This window comes from Rana temporaria, chromosome 13 (assembly GCF_905171775.1).
Source record: "Rana temporaria chromosome 13, aRanTem1.1, whole genome shotgun sequence".
Taxonomy (NCBI): domain Eukaryota; kingdom Metazoa; phylum Chordata; class Amphibia; order Anura; family Ranidae; genus Rana; species Rana temporaria.
This window is the reverse complement of record NC_053501.1, coordinates 119,537,021-119,558,618: the sequence shown is the minus strand read 5'-3', so window position 1 is coordinate 119,558,618 and position 21,598 is coordinate 119,537,021. Positions and strand designations below refer to the sequence as shown.

Genomic DNA, 21,598 nt, shown 5'->3' with positions numbered 1-21,598 from the left:
TCAGTACAAGACCCGGGGGACTCAGTACAAGACCTGGGGCACTCAGTACAAGACTTGAGGCACTCAGTACAAGACCCGGGGTACTCAGTACAAGACCTGGGGCACTCAGTACAAGACCTGGGGCACTCGGTATAAGACCCGGGGCACTCAGTACAAGACCTGGGGCACCAAGTACAAGACCTGGGGCACCAAGTACAAGATATATCTAAGTGCTGCTGATCTCCTGCAGCCTCTTTGCAGCCACTTCCACAGGCCCCCCAGCGATGTAGTAACAGTATAAAGTGATGGCCAGTAGTAACAAGTAACAGTATAAAGCTATTTTATTGACATATAAGACACAATTCACAAAAGCAGTTTCATTTTATTATAATGAGAATGCATTCCGATGGCTTTGTTCCTGGTGGCTCCGCCCCCTCTCCCGCCCCCGCGGTTCTTCACTTCTTTTTGGCTTTGATGTCTTTCTTGGTCTCCTTGGCCAGCTCGCCGATCAGCCTCCAGAACTCGTTAAATTTCAGCTCCTGGTCCTGATTAATGTCCAACTCCTTCAGCTTGTCCTCCAGGGAGACGTCCTGAGGAAGTGAGGAGAGGTTAGCGAAACGCGGCAACTGATAAGACCAGGGAGAGGCCAGCTCAGTGATCTCTGTACAGAGCTATATAAATGTATAATAATAATAGTGTGTGACTGTGGGGGGGGGGGAGGGGACATTAGAGTGTAAGCTCCTCTGTACAGAGACTGATGTGACTGTGGGGGGAGGGGACATTAGAGTGTAAGCTCCTCTGTACAGAGACTGTGGGGGGAGGGGACATTAGAGTGTAAGCTCCTCTGTACAGAGACTGATGTGATGTGGGGGAGGGGACATTAGAGTGTAAGCTCCTCTGTACAGAGACTGATGTGACTGTGGGGGGGAGGGGACATTAGAGTGTAAGCTCCTCTGTACAGAGACTGATGTGATGTGGGGGGAGGGGACACTAGAGTGTAAGCTCCTCTGTACAGAGACTGATGTGATGTGGGGGGAGGGGACACTAGAGTGTAAGCTCCTCTGTACAGTGACTGATGTGACTGTGTGGGGGGGGGGGACATTAGAGTGTAAGCTCCTCTGTACAGAGACTGATGTGATGTGGGGGGGAGGGGACATTAGAGTGTAAGCTCCTCTGTACAGAGACTGATGTGATGTGGGGAGGGGACATTAGAGTGTAAGCTCCTCTGTACAGAGACTGATGTGACTGTGGGGGGGAGGGGACATTAGAGTGTAAGCTCCTCTGTACAGAGACTGATGTGACTGTGTGGGGGGAGGGGGACATTAGAGTGTAAGCTCCTCTGTACAGAGACTGATGTGACTGTGGGGGGGAGGGGACATTAGAGTGTAAGCTCCTCTGTATAGAGACTGATGTGACTGTGGGGGGAGGGGACATTAGAGTGTAAGCTCCTCTGTACAGAGACTGATGTGATGTGGGGGGGAGGGGACATTAGAGTGTAAGCTCCTCTGTACAGAGACTGATGTGATGTGGGGGGGAGGGGACATTAGAGTATAAGCTCCTCTGTACAGAGACTGATGTGATGTGTGGGGAGGGGACATTAGAGTGTAAGCTCCTCTGTACAGAGACTGATGTGACTGTGGGGGGAGGGGACATTAGAGTGTAAGCTCCTCTGTACAGAGACTGATGTGATGTGGGGGGAGGGGACATTAGAGTGTAAGCTCCTCTGTACAGAGACTGGTGTGACTGTGTGGGGGGAGGGGACATTAGAGTGTAAGCTCCTCTGTACAGAGACTGATGTGATGTGGGGGGGAGGGGACATTAGAGTGTAAGCTCCTCTGTACAGAGACTGATGTGATGTGGGGGGGAGGGGGGACATTAGAGTGTAAGCTCCTCTGTACAGAGACTGATGTGATGTGGGGGGGAGGGGACATTAGAGTGTAAGCTCCTCTGTACAGAGACTGATGTGACTGTGGGGGGAGGGGACATTAGAGTGTAAGCTCCTCTGTACAGAGACTGATGTGATGTGTGGGGGGAGGGGACATTAGAGTGTAAGCTCCTCTGTACAGAGACTGATGTGACTGTGGGGGGGGGACATTAGAGTGTAAGCTCCTCTGTACAGAGACTGATGTGACTGTGGGGGGAGGGGACATTAGAGTGTAAGCTCCTCTGTACAGAGACTGATGTGATGTGGGGGGGAGGGGACATTAGAGTATAAGCTCCTCTGTACAGAGACTGATGTGATGTGTGGGGAGGGGACATTAGAGTGTAAGCTCCTCTGTACAGAGACTGATGTGACTGTGGGGGGAGGGGACATTAGAGTGTAAGCTCCTCTGTACAGAGACTGATGTGATGTGGGGGGGGAGGGGACATTAGAGTGTAAGCTCCTCTGTACAGAGACTGATGTGATGTGTGGGGGGAGGGGACATTAGAGTGTAAGCTCCTCTGTACAGAGACTGATGTGATGTGGGGGGGAGGGGACATTAGAGTGTAAGCTCCTCTGTACAGAGACTGATGTGACTGTGGGGGGAGGGGCCCTGTCAGACCAGAGGTCGTCACCCCCCCAGGGGCCCCTCGTTGGAAGAGTGGCCCTCTGTTTGGTGATCGGGGAGAAGAATCGGCTCTCAGAGAAGGTGGCGGGAACAAGCCGGCTCTCACACTCCCGGACAAAGCTCACCTGTCCTCCCCCTCCCCCGGCAGGAAAACGAGGACGTTGTTCCCGATGTATAAACACGTCGGGGGCGGACTGAATGACCCGAACGTCTCGGTGTAATGGAACCATTCATAGAGGAGCGTCTGACAGATTCCAGATGGAATTCCCGATAGTGGGGGGGAAGGTATTCTCCTGCGCACACCCACCTTCCTCCCAATCATCCAAACAAGGAGACCCTCTTAAAGAAAAGCTCCGCACAAAAATGTTTTGTCTGGCAAAGACGGTGGGGGTTGAACCTCTCCTTACCAATATTAAAAAATAGAAGTTGCCGAATTGGGGCTTCAAAGTGGAACTCTACAATGGTGACAAATCTGATGCCGAGGAGGGGGGGGGGGGGGGCATATTACCCCTAGAGGAGTATATCTTCTAAGTGCACCACCATAAAAAAGGGCCCCAACCCAACTAAGTGCACCATCATAAAAAAAGGGCCCCGACCCAACTAAGTGCACCACCATAAAAAAGGGCCCCAACCCAACCTAGTACACCAATTTTAAAAGCTCCCTCCTCCTCCTTACCCAACCATTATAAAAGGGGCTCCCCCCTGGGTTGAGTGGGCAGGGGGGAGCCCTTTTATAATGATTGGGTAAGGAGGAGGGAGCTTTTAAAATTGGTGCACTTAGTTGGGTTGGGGTCCTTTTTTTATGATGGTGCACTTAGTTGGGTGGGGGATCTTTAAAGTGGCGGCACTGCAATGGGTGAGGGGCCTTTTCATAATGGTGTACTATGTTGGGGGGGGCTTTTATATTGACAGAGTAGATCTTTGGTGTGACTTTTATTGGGGAGTAGGTGGAGCTCTCAGGAGGGGGCGTGGCTCGGTAGATCTTTGGCGTGACTTTTATTGGGGAGTAGGTGGGAGCTCTCAGAAGGGGGCGTGGCTCGGTAGATCTTTGGCGTGACTTTTATTGGGGAGTAGGTGGGGGATCTCAGGAGGGGGCGTGGCTCGGTAGATATTTGTCGTGACTTTTATTGGGGAGTAGGTGGGAGCTCTCAGGAGGGGGCGTGGCTCGGTAGATCTTTGGCGTGACTTTTATTGGGGAGTAGGTGGGGGGTCTCAGGAGGGGGCGTGGCTTGGTAGATCTTTGGCGTGACTTTTATTGGGGAGTAGGTGGGGGGATGTCAGGAGGGGGCGTGGCTCGGTAGATCTTTGGCGTGACTTTTATTGGGGAGTAGGTGGGGGGTCTCAGGAGGGGTCGTGGCTCGGTAGATCTTTGGCGTGACTTTTATTGGGGAATAGGTGGGGGATCTCAGGAGGGGGCGTGGCTCGCTAGATCTTTGGTGTGACTTTTATTGGGGAGTAGGTGGGGGGATCTCAGGAGGGGGCGTGGCTCGGTAAATCTTTGGCATGACTTTTATTGGGGAGTAGGTGGGGGGTCTCAGGAGGGGGTGTGGCTCGGTAGATCTTTGGCGTGACTTTTATTGGGGAGTAGGTGGGGGATCTCAGGAGGGGGCGTGGCTCGCTAGATCTTTGGCGTGACTTTTATTGGGGAGTAGGTGGGGGATCTCAGGAGGAGGCGTGGCTTGGTAGATCTTTGGCGTGACTTTTATTGGGGAGTAGGTGGGGGGTCTCAGGAGGGGGCGTGGCTTGGTAGATCTTTGGCGTGACTTTTATTGGGGAGTAGGTGGGGGGTCTCAGGAGGGGGCGTGACTCGGTAGATCTTTGGCGTGACTTTTATTGGGGAATAGGTGGGGGATCTCAGGAGGAGGCGTGGCTCGGTAGATCTTTGGCGTGACTTTTATTGGGGAATAGGTGGGGGATCTCAGGAGGGGGCGTGGCTCGGTAGATCTTTGGCGTGACTTTTATTGGGGAGTAGGTGGGGGATCTCAGGAGGGGGCGTGGCTTGGAAGATCTTTGGCGTGACTTTTATTGGGGAGTAGGTGGGGGGATGTCAGGAGGGGGCGTGGCTCGGTAGACCTTTGGTGTGACTTTTATTGGGGAGTAGGTGGGGGGATGTCAGGAGGGGGCGTGGCTCGGTAGACCTTTGGTGTGACTTTTATTGGGGAGTAGGTGGGGGATCTCAGGAGGGGGCGTGGCTCGGTAGATCTTTGGTGTGACTTTTATTGGGGAGTAGGTGGGGGATCTCAGGAGGGGGCGTGGCTCGGTAGATCTTTGGTGTGACTTTTATTGGGGAGTAGGTGGGGGATCTCAGGAGGGGGCGTGGCTCGGTAGATCTTTGGCGTGACTTTTATTGTATAGTACACGGGAGCACTCAGGAAGGGGCGTGGCTTGGCTGCTCACCTTCAGAAATCCTGGAAGCTCTTTGGCCACCAGACTGTTGAACTCGCCCTGCGTCAGCGTCTCCTTCTTGCCCTCCTCGCCGGCGTGTTCGAAGAAACAGGTCACGATGGTGACGATCGCGCGTTCCACTTCTGTCTGTGCGGCGGCCATGTTAAGCTGCAGGGAGAGAGAGAGAGAGAAGAAAGGGGCGGGATCAGACGGGGAGAAGATAAAGGGGGCGGGGCTTACAAGAATCCAGAGGAAACTTTGCAAATAAGTGACAGTTATTATATAACTATAAGGGAGCAGAGACATAAACCACCGGACGCGTTACGTTATATCAACTTCCTCAGAGGGGCGCCCCGCTGAGGAAGTTGATATAACGCAACGCGTCCGGTGGTTTAGGAGCCTGAAACATCACGTCGCTCATCTGCTGTCCATTCCTAAAGATTGTTACTTCATGCCGTTTTTTGTCTGGCCAAATGTGAGTAGCCTGACTTTTGCTTCTTTTAAAGAATAAATCCACACATTGCGACAGTGAGCACTAAGGCCCAGATTCTCATACATTAGCGCTGCTCCTGGGCTGCGTAACGTATGAGCTCTACGTTACACCGCCGCAGGTCTACAGGTTTAAATCCTGATTCTCAGAACACTTACCTGTAAACTTGCGGCGGTGTAGCGTTAGATTGCTCGGCGCAAGCCCGCCCAATTCAAACGGGGCGGGCACCATTTAAATTAGGCGCGCTCCCGCGCCGAGCGTACTGCGCATGCTCCGTCGGGTAAATTACCCGACGTGCATTGCGCTAAATGACGTCGCCCCCGACGTCATTTGCCTAGATGTATACGTAAATGGCGTCCAGCGCCATTCACGGACGTCTTACGCAAACGACGTAATTTTTATTTCAATTCGACGCGGGAACGACGGCCATAGTTAACATTGGTTGCGCCTGCTAATTAGCAGGGGCAACCTTACGCGTCGGGGTACGCTACGCAAACGACGTTAATTCGCTGCGTCGACCTCGCGTATGTTCGGGAATCGCCGTACTTACCTCATTTGCATAGACGACGGGGAAAAGCGACGATGCGACACCTAGCGGCGGGGAAAAAAAATTACTTTTAAGATCTGACAGCGTAACAGCCTTACGCATGTCAGATCTAATGGGTACCTATGCGCAACTGATTCTGAGAATCAGTCGCATAGATACCCGGGGCCAGATGAGGAGTTACGACGGCGCTAATGGTGTTGCGCCGTCGTAACGCCTTTGAGAATCTGGGCCTTAGTCTGTGATTATCTCGTCACATGCACCTGTCCTTTGCGGTTTGGTTGTCTTATGAGGATCTGATACATCAGCCTGGTTCCTGTTCATGACCTGCCTATTTTATTTGCTTTATTGACCATCTGTTAACTCAGTGGCCCAGATTCAAGAAGCACTTGCGCCCGCGCAACCATAGATTGCGCGGCGCAAGTGCTTACTTGCTCTGGTGTAACGAGTGCTCCTGATTCAGGAACCTCGTTACACCGACTGCAGCCTAGGATATGACAGACATAAGCCTCCTTATGCCTTCACATCTCAGGCTGCATTCTTGCGTTGGCCGCTAGGGGGCGCGGCCATTGTGATCGGCGTATAGTATGCAAATTGCATACTACCACCGATTCACAAAAGTTGCGCGGGCCCTGCGCACGCAAGGTACGGAGTTTCCGTACGGCGACTTTAGCGCAAGGTTGCTCCTGCTAATAGCAGGCGCAGCCAATGCTAAAGTATAGCTGCGCTTCCCGCTCGTGAAATTTAAATTTCACGTCGTTTACGTAAGTGATTCGTGAATGGCGCTGGACGCCATTCACGTTCACTTAGAAGCAAATGACGTCCTTGCAACGTCATTTGCCGCAATGCACGTCGGGAAAGTTTCCCGACGGAGCATGCGCTGTTCGCTCGGCGCGGGAGCGCGCCTAATTTAAATGATTCCCGCCCCCGGCGGGATCATTTACATTAGGCGCCCTTACGCCCGGCTGTTTAGCATATCGCCCGCGCAATTTACGGAGCTACTGCCTCGTGAATCGCGGGCATTTCAAAATATTTGCGTGGGCGCAGGGCAAAACTCGTTGCCCTTTGCCCACGCAAATATTGCGCAAATCTACCTGAATCTGGGCCAGTGGTCCATATATGAAGGTGAGAGTAGCCATCTACAACGGGGGAGGGATCACTTCAATATGTTGGTGGATTGTCACGTGGTGGAGATTTATCTTCGTGTAATTCACTCATCTTCTGACACTTGTGGACTTTTGGACTGTTTGTTTGAATTGTATTTCATTTTTAATATTTTTTTTTTTTTTTTTTTCTGCATATTCATATTCACACTTATGGTATTGGTGTTTGAGTATACCAGTATCATTTATAGATTTGAGTTTTGCGCTGCACTTTTTCTATTTTATATAGTACACAGAGTAACAGGGAGCAGAGACATAGTACACAGAGTAACAGTGAGCAGAGACATAGTACACAGAGTAACAGTGAGCAGAGACATAGTACACAGAGTAACAGAGACATAGTACACAGAGTAACAGAGAGCAGAGACATAGTACACAGAGTAACAGGGAGCAGAGACATAGTACACAGAGTAACAGAGACATAGTACACAGAGTAACATTGAGCAGAGACATAGTACTCAGAGTAACAGTGAGCAGAGACATAGTACACAGAGTAAAAGAGAGCAGAGACATAGTACACAGAGTAATAGAGAGCAGAGACATAGTACACAGAGTAACAGTGAGCAGAGACATAGTAAACCGAGTAGCAGAGACATAGTACACAGAGTAACAGAGACATAGTACACAGAGTAATAGGGAGCAGAGACATAGTACACAGAGTAACAGAGAGCAGAGACATAGTACACAGAGTAACAGTGAGCAGAGACATAGTACACAGAGTAACAGAGAGCAGAGACATAGTACACAGAGTAACAGTGAGCAGAGACATAGTAAACCGAGTAGCAGAGACATAGTACACAGAGTAACAGAGACATAGTACACAGAGTAACAGAGAGCAGAGACATAGTACACAGAGTAACAGAGAGCAGAGACATAGTACACAGAGTAACAAGGAGCAGAGACATAGTACACAGAGTAACAGTGAGCAGAGACATAGTACACAGAGTAACAGTGAGCAGAGACATAGTACACAGAGTAACAGAGACATAGTAAACCGAGTAGCAGAGACATAGTACACAGAGTAACAGAGAGCAGAGACATAGTACACAGAGTAACAGAGAGCAGAGACATAGTACACAGAGTAATAGGGAGCAGAGACATAGTACACAGAGTAATAGGGAGCAGAGACATAGTACACAGAGTAACATTGAGCAGAGACATAGTACACAGAGTAACAGAGAGCAGAGACATAGTACACAGAGTAACAGAGAGCAGAGACATAGTACACAGAGTAACAGGGAGCAGAGACATAGTACACAGAGTAACAGTGAGCAGAGACATAGTACACAGAGTAACAGAGACATAGTAAACCGAGTAGCAGAGACATAGTACACAGAGTAACAGAGAGCAGAGACAAAGTACACAGAGTAACAGAGAACAGAGACATAGTACACAGAGTAACAGGGAGCAGAGACATAGTACACAGAGTAACAGTGAGCAGAGACATAGTACACAGAGTAACAGAGACATAGTAAACCGAGTAGCAGAGAGCAGAGACAAAGTACACAGAGTAACAGAGAACAGAGACATAGTACACAGAGTAACAGGGAGCAGAGACATAGTACACAGAGTAACAGAGAGCAGAGACATAGTACACAGAGTAACAATGAGCAGAGACATAGTACACAGAGTAACAGTGAGCAGAGACATAGTACACAGAGTAACAGAGACATAGTAAACCGAGTAACAGAGAGCAGAGACATAGTACACAGAGTAACAACGAGCAGAGACATAGCACATGGAGTAACAGGGAGCAGAGACATAGTACACAGAGTAACAGGGAGCAGAGACATAGTACACAGAGTAACAGGGAGCAGAGACATAGTACACAGAGTAACAGAGATATAGTACACAGAGTAACAGAGACATAGTACACAGAGTAACAGAGATATAGTACACAGAGTAACAGGGAGCAGAGACATAGTACACAGAGTAACAGAGATATAGTACACAGAGTAACAGGGAGCAGAGACATAGTACACAGAGTAACAGGGAGCAGAGACATAGTACACAGAGTAACAGAGACATAGTAAACCGAGTAGCAGAGACATAGTACACAGAGTAACAGAGAGCAGAGACAAAGTACACAGAGTAACACAGAACAGAGACATAGTACACAGAGTAACAGGGAGCAGAGACATAGTACACAGAGTAACAGAGACATAGTACACAGAGTAACAGAGAACAGAGACATAGTACACAGAGTAACAGGGAGCAGAGACATAGTACACAGAGTAACAGGGAGCAGAGACATAGTACACAGAGTAACAGGGAGCAGAGACATAGTACACAGAGTAACAGAGAGCAGAGACAAAGTACACAGAGTAACAGAGAACAGAGACATAGTACACAGAGTAACAGGGAGCAGAGACATAGTACACAGAGTAACAGAGAGCAGAGACATAGTACACAGAGTAACAGAGAGCAGAGACATAGTACACAGAGTAACAATGAGCAGAGACATAGTACACAGAGTAACAGTGAGCAGAGACATAGTACACAGAGTAACAGAGACATAGTAAACCGAGTAACAGAGAGCAGAGACATAGTACACAGAGTAACAACGAGCAGAGACATAGTACTCAGAGTAACAATGAGCAGAGACATAGTACACAGAGTAACAACGAGCAGAGACATAGTACTCACTGTAACAAGATGATGTATAGGACACAGAGTAGTAGTAAGCAGAGACCGAGTACTCAGAGGGGAAGATTTCCTAAAACTGGAGAGTACAGAATCTGGTGCAGCTCTGCATGGCAGCCAATCAGCTTCTTTAATTAAGCTTTACCAATTAAGACCTCCCAGCTGATTGGCTCCCATACACAGCTGCACCAGATTTTGTACTCTCCAGTTTCAGGAAATTAACCCCAGAGTAAAAGAGAGCAGAGACATAGTACACCGAGTAACAGAGACACAGTACACAGAGTAACAGAGACATAGTACACAGAGTAACAGAGACATAGTACACAGAGTAACAGAGACATAGTACACAGAGTAACAGAGACATAGTACACAGAGTAACAGAGAGCAGAGACATAGTACACAGAGTAACAGAGACATAGTACACAGAGTAACAGAGACATAGTACACAGAGTAACAGAGAGCAGAGACATAGTACACAGAGTAACAGTGAGCAGAGACATAGTATATAGAGTAACAGAGACATAGTACACAGAGTAACAGAGACATAGTACACAGAGTAACAGTGAGCAGAGACATAGTACACAGAGTAACAGTGAGCAGAGACATAGTATATAGAGTAAAAGTCAGCAGAGACAGAGTATAGTAGAGTATTAGTGGGTAGGAGCAGAGTAATAATAGTAGAGTAGTAGTAGCAGAGTATCGGTGAGTAGTAGCAGAGTGCAGTGATAGTAGAGTTGTAGTAGAGTATCGGTGAGTAGGGTGATGAGTAAAGTAGTAGTAGAGTAGTAGTAGAGTATTATTGGAGTATCACCTGGTATGAGTAGAGTAGTAGTAGTAGTAGTAGTAGTAGTAGTAGTAGTAGTAGTAGTAGTGGAGTAGTAGTAGTAGTAGAGTAGTAGTAGAGTATTAGCAGAGTGCGGTGATGAGTAGGGTGATAGTAGAGTAGTAGTAGAGTAGTAGTAGAGTATTAGCAGAGTGCGGTGATGAGTAGGGTGATAGTAGAGTAGTAGTAGTAGAGTAGTAGTAGAGTATTATTGGAGTATCACCTGGTATGAGTAGAGTAGTAGTAGAGTATTATTGGAGTATCACCTGGTATGAGTAGAGTAGTAGTAGAGTAGTAGTAGTAGAGTAGTAGTAGAGTATCGGAGAGTAGAGTAGTAGTAAAGTAGTAGTAGTAAAGTAGTAGTAGTAGAGTATTATTGGAGTATCACCTGGTATGGGGAGAGAGATGTGCTCCTCGCTGTGCTCGGCTCTCAGTCTGACCGATTTCTCCCCTGACAGAGGACTATATGTCCCCTCCACACCCCCCAGTCCTACAACTACAACAGAGTCCTCTGTTCTGCTGGACTGACAGGGGCCACTGTGTACCATGGGGGGCCCCACACCGCCCCCCGCCACACCGCCCCCCGCCACCGCCACCGCCCCCCCCACACCGCCCCCCGCCACCGCCACCGCCCCCCGCCACCGCCCACCTCCCATTAACACCTCACTGCCCGAGCCGTACCAGGGACTTCGTAATTCAACAACTAACACCCTGTGTACTACAACTGTCACCCCCAAACTGATACCTGCCCCTGTGTACCCCAACATACTCCTATGTACTACAACCGTCACCCCCAAACTGATACCTGCCCCTGTGTACCCCAATATACTCCTGTGTACTACAACTGTCACCCCCAAACTAATACCTGCCCCTGTGTACCCCAATATACTCCTGTGTACTACAACTGTCACCCCCAAACTAATACCTGCCCCTGTGTACCCCAATATACTCCTGTGTACTACAACCGTCACCCCCAAACTGATTCCTGCCCCCTGTGTACCCCAATATCCTCCTGTGTACTACAACTGTCACCCCCAAACTAATACCTGCCCCTGTGTACCCCAATATACTCCTGTGTACTACAACTGTCACCCCCAAACTAATACCTGCCCCTGTGTACCCCAACATACTCCTATGTACTACAACTGTCACCCCCAAACTGATACCTGCCCCCTGTGTACCCCAATATACTCCTGTGTACTACAACTGTCACCCCCAAACTGATACCTGCCCCCTGTGTACCCCAATATACTCCTGTGTACTACAACTGTCACCCCCAAACTGATTCCTGCCCCCTGTGTACCCCAACATACTCCTATGTACTACAACTGTCACCCCCAAACTGATACCTGCCCCCTGTGTACCCCAATATACTCCTGTGTACTACAACTGTCACCCCCAAACTGATTCCTGCCCCCTGTGTACCCCAACATACTCCTATGTACTACAACTGTCACCCCCAAACTGATACCTGCCCCCTGTGTACCCCAATATACTCCTGTGTACTACAACTGTCACCCCCAAACTGATTCCTGCCCCCTGTGTACCCCAACATACTCCTGTACTACAACTGTCACCCCCAAACTGATTCCTGCCCCCTGTGTACCCCAACATACTCCTGTACTACAACTGTCACCCCCAAACTGATACCTGCCCCCTGTGTACCCCAATATCCTCCTGTGTACTACAACTGTCACCCCCAAACTGATACCTGCCCCTGTGTACCCCAATATACTCCTGTGTACTACAACTGTCACCCCCAAACTGATACCTGCCCCTGTGTACCCCAATATCCTCCTGTGTACTACAACTGTCACCCCCAAACTAATTCCCGTCCCCTGTGTACCCCAATATACTCCTGTGTACTACAACCGTCACCCCCAAACTGATACCTGTCCCCTGTGTACCCCAATATACTCCTGTGTACTACAACTGTCACCCCCAAACTAATACCTGCCCCTGTGTACCCCAATATACTCCTGTGTACTACAACTGTCACCCCCAAACTGATTCCTGCCCCCTGTGTACCCCAACATACTCCTGTACTACAACTGTCACCCCCAAACTGATACCTGCCCCCTGTGTACCCCAATATACTCCTGTGTACTACAACTGTCACCCCCAAACTGATTCCTGCCCCCTGTGTACCCCAACATACTCCTGTACTACAACTGTCACCCCCAAACTGATTCCTGCCCCCTGTGTACCCCAACATACTCCTGTACTACAACTGTCACCCCCAAACTGATACCTGCCCCTGTGTACCCCAATATACTCCTGTGTACTACAACTGTCACCCCCAAACTGATACCTGCCCCTGTGTACCCCAATATACTCCTGTGTACTACAACTGTCACCCCCAAACTGATACCTGCCCCTGTGTACCCCAATATCCTCCTGTGTACTACAACTGTCACCCCCAAACTAATTCCCGTCCCCTGTGTACCCCAATATCCTCCTGTGTACTACAACTGTCACCCCCAAACTGATACCTGCCCCTGTGTACCCCAATATACTCCTGTGTACTACAACTGTCACCCCCAAACTGATACCTGCCCCTGTGTACCCCAATATCCTCCTGTGTACTACAACTGTCACCCCCAAACTAATTCCCGTCCCCTGTGTACCCCAATATACTCCTGTGTACTACAACCGTCACCCCCAAACTGATACCTGTCCCCTGTGTACCCCAATATACTCCTGTGTACTACAACTGTCACCCCCAAACTAATACCTGTCCCCTGTGTACCCCAACATACTCCTGTGTACTACAACTGTCACCCCCAAACTAATACCTGTCCCCTGTGTACCCCAATATACTCCTGTGTACTACAACTGTTACCCCCAAACTGATACCTGCCCCTGTGTACCCCAATATCCTCCTGTGTACTACAACTGTCACCCCCAAACTAATTCCCGTCCCCTGTGTACCCCAATATACTCCTATGTACTACAACTGTCACCCCCAAACTAAATCCTGTCCCCTGTGTACCCCAATATACTCCTGTATACTACAACTGTCACCCCTAAACTAATGCCTGTCCCCTGTGTACCCCAATATTCTCCTGTGTACTACAACTGTCACCCCCAAACTGATACCTGTCCCCTGTGTACCCCAATATACTCCTGTGTACTACAACTGTCACCCCCAAACTAATACCTGTCCCCTGTGTACCCCAATATACTCCTGTGTACTACAACTGTCACCCCCAAACTGATACCTGTCCCCTGTGTACCCCAATATCCTCCTGTGTATTATATTGTAACCCCTATCCTGATACCTGCCCCTGTGTACCCCAATATACTCCTGTGTACTACAACTGTCACCCCCAAACTGATACCTGTCCCCTGTGTACCCCAATATCCTCCTGTGTATTATATTGTAACCCCTATCCTGATTCCTGTCCCCTGTGTACCCCAATATACTCCTGCATAGTATAATGTGACTCCTATCCTGATACCTGCCCCTGTGTACCCCAATATATAATATTACCCCTTGCTAATATTTACTATTATCTACAGCTCATGATACATTAGTGTGATGGTCAGTGGGGCGCAGCTCAAAGTTTGTGGCCCCTGATGCAAAAGTTGTCCTGGGGCCCCTCACTACTACCTGCCCCTTCCACTGCCCCCCATCCTAGTAATCACATGACCTCGCCCCCCCATCCAAGTAATCACATGACCTCTCCCCCCATCCTAGTAATCCCATGACCTCGCCCCCCATCCTAGTAATCACATGACCTCGCCCCCCCATCCTAGTAATCACATGACCTCTCCCCCCATCCTAGTAATCCCATGACCTCGCCCCCCATCCTAGTAATCACATGACCTCGCCCACCCATCCAAGTAATCACATGACCTCACCCCTCCATCCTAGTAATCACATGACCTCACCCCCCCATCCTAGTAATCACATGACCTCTCCCCCCCATCCTAGTAATCACATGACCTCTCCCCCCATCCTAGTAATCACATGACCTCGCCCCCCCATCCTAGTAATCACATGACCTCGCCCCCCCATCCTAGTAATCACATGACCTCACCCCCCATCCTAGTAATCACATGACCTCGCCCCCCCCATCCTAGTAATCACATGACCTCGCCCCCCCATCCTAGTAATCACATGACCTCTCCCCCCATCCTAGTAATCACATGACCTCGCCCCCATCCTAGTAATCACATGACCTCTCCCCCCATCCTAGTAATCACATGACCTCGCCCCCCCATCCTAGTAATCACATGACCTCACCCCCCATCCTAGTAATCACATGACCTCACCCCCCCATCCTAGTAATCACATGACCTCTCCCCCCATCCTAGTAATCCCATGACCTCGCTCCCCCATCCTAGTAATCACATGACCTCACCCCCCCATCCTAGTAATCACATGACCTCTCCCCCCCATCCTAGTAATCACATGACCTCTCCCCCCATCCTAGTAATCACATGACCTCGCTCCCCCATCCTAGTAATCACATGACCTCACCCCCCCATCCTAGTAATCACATGACCTCGCCCCCCCATCCTAGTAATCACATGACCTCTCCCCCCATCCTAGTAATCACATGACCTCGCCCCCATCCTAGTAATCACATGACCTCTCCCCCCATCCTAGTAATCACATGACCTCGCCCCCCCATCCTAGTAATCACATGACCTCGCCCCCCATCCTAGTAATCACATGACCTCGCCCCCCATCCTAGTAATCACATAACCTCACCCCCCCATCCTAGTAATCACATGACCTCACCCCCCCCCATCCTAGTAATCACATGACCTCGCCCCCCATCCTAGTAATCACATGACCTCGCCCTCCATCCTAGTAATCACATGACCTCGCCCCCCCCATCCTAGTAATCACATGACCTTACCCCCCATCCTAGTAATCACATGACCTCACTCCCCCATCCTAGTAATCACATGACCTCGCTCCCCCATCCTAGTAATCACATGACCTCACCCCCCCATCCTAGTAATCACATGACCTCGCCCCCCCATCCTAGTAATCACATGACCTCACCCCCCATCCTAGTAATCACATGACCTCGCTCCCCCATCCTAGTAATCACATGACCTCACCCCCCCATCCTAGTAATCACATGACCTCGCCCCCCATCCTAGTAATCACATGACCTCGCCCCCCCATCCTAGTAATCACATGACCTCGCCCCCCATCCTAGTAATCACATGACCTCGCCCCCCCATCCTAGTAATCCCATGACCTCGCCCCCCCATCCTAGTAATCCCATGACCTCGCCCCCCATCCTAGTAATCACATGACCTCTCCCCCCCATCCTAGTAATCACATGACCTCGCCCCCCATCCTAGTAATCACATGACCTCGCCCCCCATCCTAGTAATCACATGACCTCGCCCCCCCATCCTAGTAATCACATGACCTCGTCCCCCCATCCTAGTAATCACATGACCTCGCCCCCCATCCTAGTAATCACATGACCTCGCTCCCCCATCCTAGTAATCCCATGACCTCACCCCTCATCCTAGTAATCACATGACCTCGCCCCCCATCCTAGTAGTCACATGACCTCACCCCCCCATCCTAGTAATCACATGACCTCGCCCCCCATCCTAGTAATCACATGACCTCACCCCCCATCCTAGTAATCACATGACCTCGCCCCCCCATCCTAGTAATCACATGACCTCACCCCCCCCATCCTAGTAATCACATGACCTCGCCCCCCCATCCTAGTAATCACATGACCTCGCCCCCCATCCTAGTAATCACACGACCTAGCCCCCCCCATCCTAGTAATCACATGACCTCTCCCCCCATCCTAGTTATCACATGACCTCGCCCACCATCCTAGTAATCACATGACCTCGCCCCCCCATCCTAGTAATCCCATGACCTCGCTCCCCCATCCTAGTAATCACATGACCTCGCCCCCCATCCTAGTAATCACATGACCTCACCCCGCATCCTAGTAATCACATGACCTCTCCCCCCATCCTAGTAATCACATGACCTCGCCCCCCCATCCTAGTAATCACATGACCTCGCCCCCCATCCTAGTAATCACATGACCTCTCCCCCCCATCCTAGTAATCACATGACCTCACCCCTCATCCTAGTAATCACATGACCTCGCCCCCCCATCCTAGTAATCACATGACCTCGCCCCCCCATCCTAGTAATCACATGACCTCGCCCCCCATCCTAGTAATCACATGACCTCGCTCCCCCATCCTAGTAATCACATGACCTCGCCCCCCCATCCTAGTAATCACATGACCTCGCCCCCCCATCCTAGTAATCACATGACCTCACCCCTCATCCTAGTAATCACATGACCTCTCCCCCCATCCTAGTAATCACATGACCTCGCCCCCCCATCCTAGTAATCACATGACCTCTCCCCCCATCCTAGTAATCACATGACCTCGCCCCCCCATCCTAGTAATCACATGACCTCTCCCCCCATCCTAGTAATCACATGACCTCGCCCCCCCCATCCTAGTAATCACATAACCTCGCCCCCCCATCCTAGTAATCACATGACCTCTCCCCCCATCCTAGTAATCACATAACCTCGCCCCCCATCCTAGTAATCACATGACCTCGCCCCCCCATCCTAGTAATCCCATGACCTCGCCCCCCATCCTAGTAATCACATGACCTCGCCCCCCCATCCTAGTAATCACATGACCTCGTCCCCCCATCCTAGTAATCACATGACCTCGCCCCCCATCCTAGTAATCACATGACCTCGCCCCCCCATCCTAGTAATCACATGACCTCGTCCCCCCATCCTAGTAATCACATGACCTCGCCCCCCATCCTAGTAATCCCATGACCTCTCCCCCCCATCCTAGTAATCACATGACCTCTCCCCCCATCCTAGTAATCACATGACCTCGCCCCCCATCCTAGTAATCACACGACCTAGCCCCCCCCCATCCTAGTAATCACATGACCTCGTCCCCCCATCCTAGTAATCACATGACCTCGCCCCCCATCCTAGTAGTCACATGACCTCGCCCCCCATCCTAGTAATCACATGACCTCTCCCCCCCATCCTAGTAATCACATGACCTCTCCCCCCATCCTAGTAATCACATGACCTCGCCCCCCATCCTAGTAATCACACGACCTAGCCCCCCCCATCCTAGTAATCACATGACCTCTCCCCCCATCCTAGTTATCACATGACCTCGCCCACCATCCTAGTAATCACATGACCTCGCCCCCCCATCCTAGTAATCCCATGACCTCGCCCCCCATCCTAGTAATCACATGACCTCGCCCCCCATCCTAGTAATCACATGACCTCACCCCGCATCCTAGTAATCACATGACCTCTCCCCCCATCCTAGTAATCACATGACCTCGCCCCCCCATCCTAGTAATCACATGACCTCGCCCCCCATCCTAGTAATCACATGACCTCTCCCCCCCATCCTAGTAATCACATGACCTCTCCCCCCATCCTAGTAATCACATGACCTCGCTCCCCCATCCTAGTAATCACATGACCTCACCCCTCATCCTAGTAATCACATGACCTCGCCCCCCCATCCTAGTAATCACATGACCTCACCCCTCATCCTAGTAATCACATGACCTCTCCCCCCATCCTAGTAATCACATGACCTCGCCCCCCCATCCTAGTAATCACATGACCTCTCCCCCCATCCTAGTAATCACATGACCTCGCCCCCCCATCCTAGTAATCACATAACCTCGCCCCCCCATCCTAGTAATCACATGACCTCTCCCCCCATCCTAGTAATCACATAACCTCGCCCCCCCATCCTAGTAATCACATGACCTCTCCCCCCATCCTAGTAATCACATAACCTCACCCCTCATCCTAGTAATCCCTTGCCCCCCCCCCATCCTAATAATCACATGACCCTTTGTCCAGGGCTGACAAGTGGGGGGCAATAAAATGAGGCTGACAAGTGGGGGGCAATAAAATGAGGCTGACAAGTGGGGGGCAATAAAATGAGGCTGACAAGTGGGGGGCAATAAAAAAGGGCGTTCACGGGGGGGGGGGGAAGGGCATGCTTTGACCCTGAATGGCATTTCGGAAATGTGGCCCCCCTACTTCCCAGTAAATGATAAACAAGAGTTCACCTTGAAGCCCCCGCATGGGGCCCTCCAATGAAACGTCCAGAAGAAAACCTCTTTCTAATGAATAGGTCATTAGGGCCCCTAACTGTCACAGCGTCATGGCCGCCGCCCCGCCTACCAACCCGCCCACTCGTCCCATAAAAGGGTCTACTGATGGTGCTGTGCAACCAAAAAAAGAATCCCCGTCTTAGCGCGGTGACCCGGCGTGTTGGGTGAATGCGCCCATTGTAGTCAGAAGACGTCACGTAGGTGAGGCCGGGAGCCAAGCTTGTCCGACACGGCGTTACTTCTCCTACGTGTCGGGGGAGGGGGGGCTTCACATACTCAGTGATACACACTTACTAAAAACGCACTTCAGACCTCTATAGAGTCAAGGTTGGCCCATTGTCCCCGAGGCGGCGGGCGCGCGGCGGGCGGCGGGCGTGTCACCACCGGTCTGGTCAAACCAGTTCAGCTCTTTCTTTCATGGGCTTTTCACCAAATTTCTCCTGTCAGAAAGAGTCACAAAAATACTTACCACACCCCCCCCTGGGAGGCCGGAGAACGTGGTGTGGGGCCCCGGGCATTGTGAGATCTCAGGGGGGCGCCGGGCATTGTGAGATCTCAGGGGGGCACCGGTGTTCCCGGAGCCTCATAATGTAAGATAAGGGGCCACAGTGTTCAAAGGAAATCCCTTCCACTAGTACAGTAGTGATGACCTACCTTATTATTACACTGACCACCACATTGACCTACCTGATTCCTACACTGACCACTACACTGACCTACCTGATTCTTACACTGACCACTACACTGACCTACCTGATTCCTACACTGACCACTACACTGACCTACCTGATTCTTACACTGACCACTACACTGACCTACCTGATTCCTACACTGACCACTACACTGACCTACCTGATTCCTACACTGACCACTACACTGACCTACCTGATTCTTACACTGACCACTACACTGACCTACCTGATTCCTACACTGACCACTACACTGACCTACCTGATTCTTACACTGACCACTACACTGACCTACCTGATTCTTACACTGACCACTACACTGACCTACCTGATTCCTACACTGACCACTACACTGACCTACCTGATTCTTACACTGACCACTACACTGACCTACCTGATTCCTACACTGACCTACCTGATTCATATACTGACCACTACAGTGACCTACCTGATTCCTACACTGACCTACCTGATTCCTACACTGACCTACCTGATTCCTATACTGACCACTACACTGACCTACCTGATTCCTATACTGACCACTACAGTGACCTACCTGATTCCTACACTGACCACTACACTGACCTACCTGATTCCTACACTGACCTACCTGATTCCTACACTGACCTACCTGATTCATATACTGACCACTACAGTGACCTACCTGATTCCTACACTGACCTACCTGATTCCTACACTGACCTACCTGATTCCTACACTGACCTACCTGATTCCTATACTGACCACTACACTGACCTACCTGATTCCTATACTGACCACTACAGTGACCTACCTGATTCCTAGACTCACCTACCTGACCACTACACTAACCTTCTGGATTCCTACACTAGCCACTACACTGACCTACCCGATCACTACACTAAGCACAACACTAACTTACCTGATTCCTACACAGACCCACCCAATTCCTATACTGACCTTTACACTACCTAATTTATACAATGTCCACTACACTGACCTACCCGATTCCTATACTGACCACTACACTAACCTACCTGATACCTACACTCACCTACCTGACCACTACACTGACCCACCCGATTCCTATACTGACCACTACACTAACCTACCTGATACCTACACTCACCTACCTAACCACTACACTAACCTTCTGGATTCCTACACTAACCACTACACTGACCTACCCGATCACTACATTGACCACTACATTGACCTACCTGATTCCTGCACTCACCTACCTGATACCTACACTAACCTACCTAACCACTACACTAACCTTCTGGACTTCTACACTAACCACTACACTGACCTACCTAATCACTACACTCACCTACCTGATTCTTGTACTGACCACTACACTGACCTACCTGATTCCTACATTGACCTACCTAACCACTACACTAACCTTCTGGACTCCTACACTGACCACTACACTGACCTACCCGATCACTACACTGACCACTACACTGACCTACCTGATTCCTACGCTCACCTACCTGATTCTTGTACTGACCACTACAGTAACCTACAGCCCCCCCCCCCCCCAAACTTCTTCATGGCCCCCCCCCATAGCGGTTTCTGTATTGGTCATCGAAAATAAAAAAGACACACTCCTACGAAAGGAACGGCGGAGATCGGTCACGCCAATAAAATAAGTAAACTGAAAGCAAACTGGGTGAGCTTTGGTCGGGGGGGGGAACTTTTTTTTTGTACGGAGGCGCGTCAGGGCCGACAGCTGAACGTGGCGTTCCACCGGAGTTCCCCCCCCCCCCCCCGGGGCCCGTCTCTAGATACATTGTAGCATTTAGATACATTGAACCTTCTATTTATAAAAACTGCTGAGTCAGCAAAACAACATTCCACGTCCCCGCTGGGAGAGTCGAACGTTGACAAGGGGGCCACCCAACGTACATACCACCGGACCTAGTGACGCCCCCCCCCCCCTCCCAAAGCGTGGCTCATGCACATGGGCCCATACAAGCCAAGACGGTTAACCCTGTGTGTGCTGGACCCCTATGTATTTTATTTTTAAAGGCGCCGTCTCCCGAAAGTGGATCAGATGGCGCGCGCCCTACATTTGAGGGACGCCTCGTACTTACAGGCACTGCGGTGCAGCCGAGGCTCCGGTCCCTTTAAGCCATTCCTGGCCTGCCGAATACAGGATGTTTGGAGAGTCTGGAGGAGGAGGAGGAGGAGGAGGAGGAG

At 50.6% G+C, this 21,598-nt stretch overlaps 1 protein-coding gene across 2 annotated transcripts; it reads right to left on the bottom strand.

Moving 5' to 3' along the window:
• Positions 1-302: 302 nt before the first annotated feature.
• Positions 303-21,598, bottom strand: LOC120921022 (protein S100-A13-like). 2 transcript variants are annotated; one of them, XM_040333613.1, is made up of 3 exons: positions 21,493-21,598; positions 4,926-5,081; positions 303-569 (listed from the first exon to the last, which is right to left on the bottom strand). In XM_040333613.1, the coding sequence occupies exons 2-3, from the start codon at positions 5,073-5,075 to the stop codon at positions 435-437; spliced, it is 285 nt and encodes a 94-aa protein (XP_040189547.1). In that variant the 5' UTR covers positions 5,076-5,081; positions 21,493-21,598; the 3' UTR covers positions 303-434. The 2 variants fall into 2 exon arrangements, with proteins under 2 accessions (XP_040189547.1, XP_040189546.1); XM_040333612.1 differs by lacking the exon at positions 21,493-21,598 and adding an exon at positions 10,965-11,071.

Excerpts from the sequence above, each read along its gene's own strand:
- LOC120921022 (XM_040333613.1), bottom strand. The coding sequence starts at position 5,075 with ATGGCCGCCGCACAGACAGAAGTGGAACGCGCGATCGTCACCATCGTG. Across the intron at positions 570-4,925 it reads AGCTTCCAGGATTTCTGAAG|GACGTCTCCCTGGAGGACAA; the intron begins GTGAGCAGCCAA and ends TCACTTCCTCAG.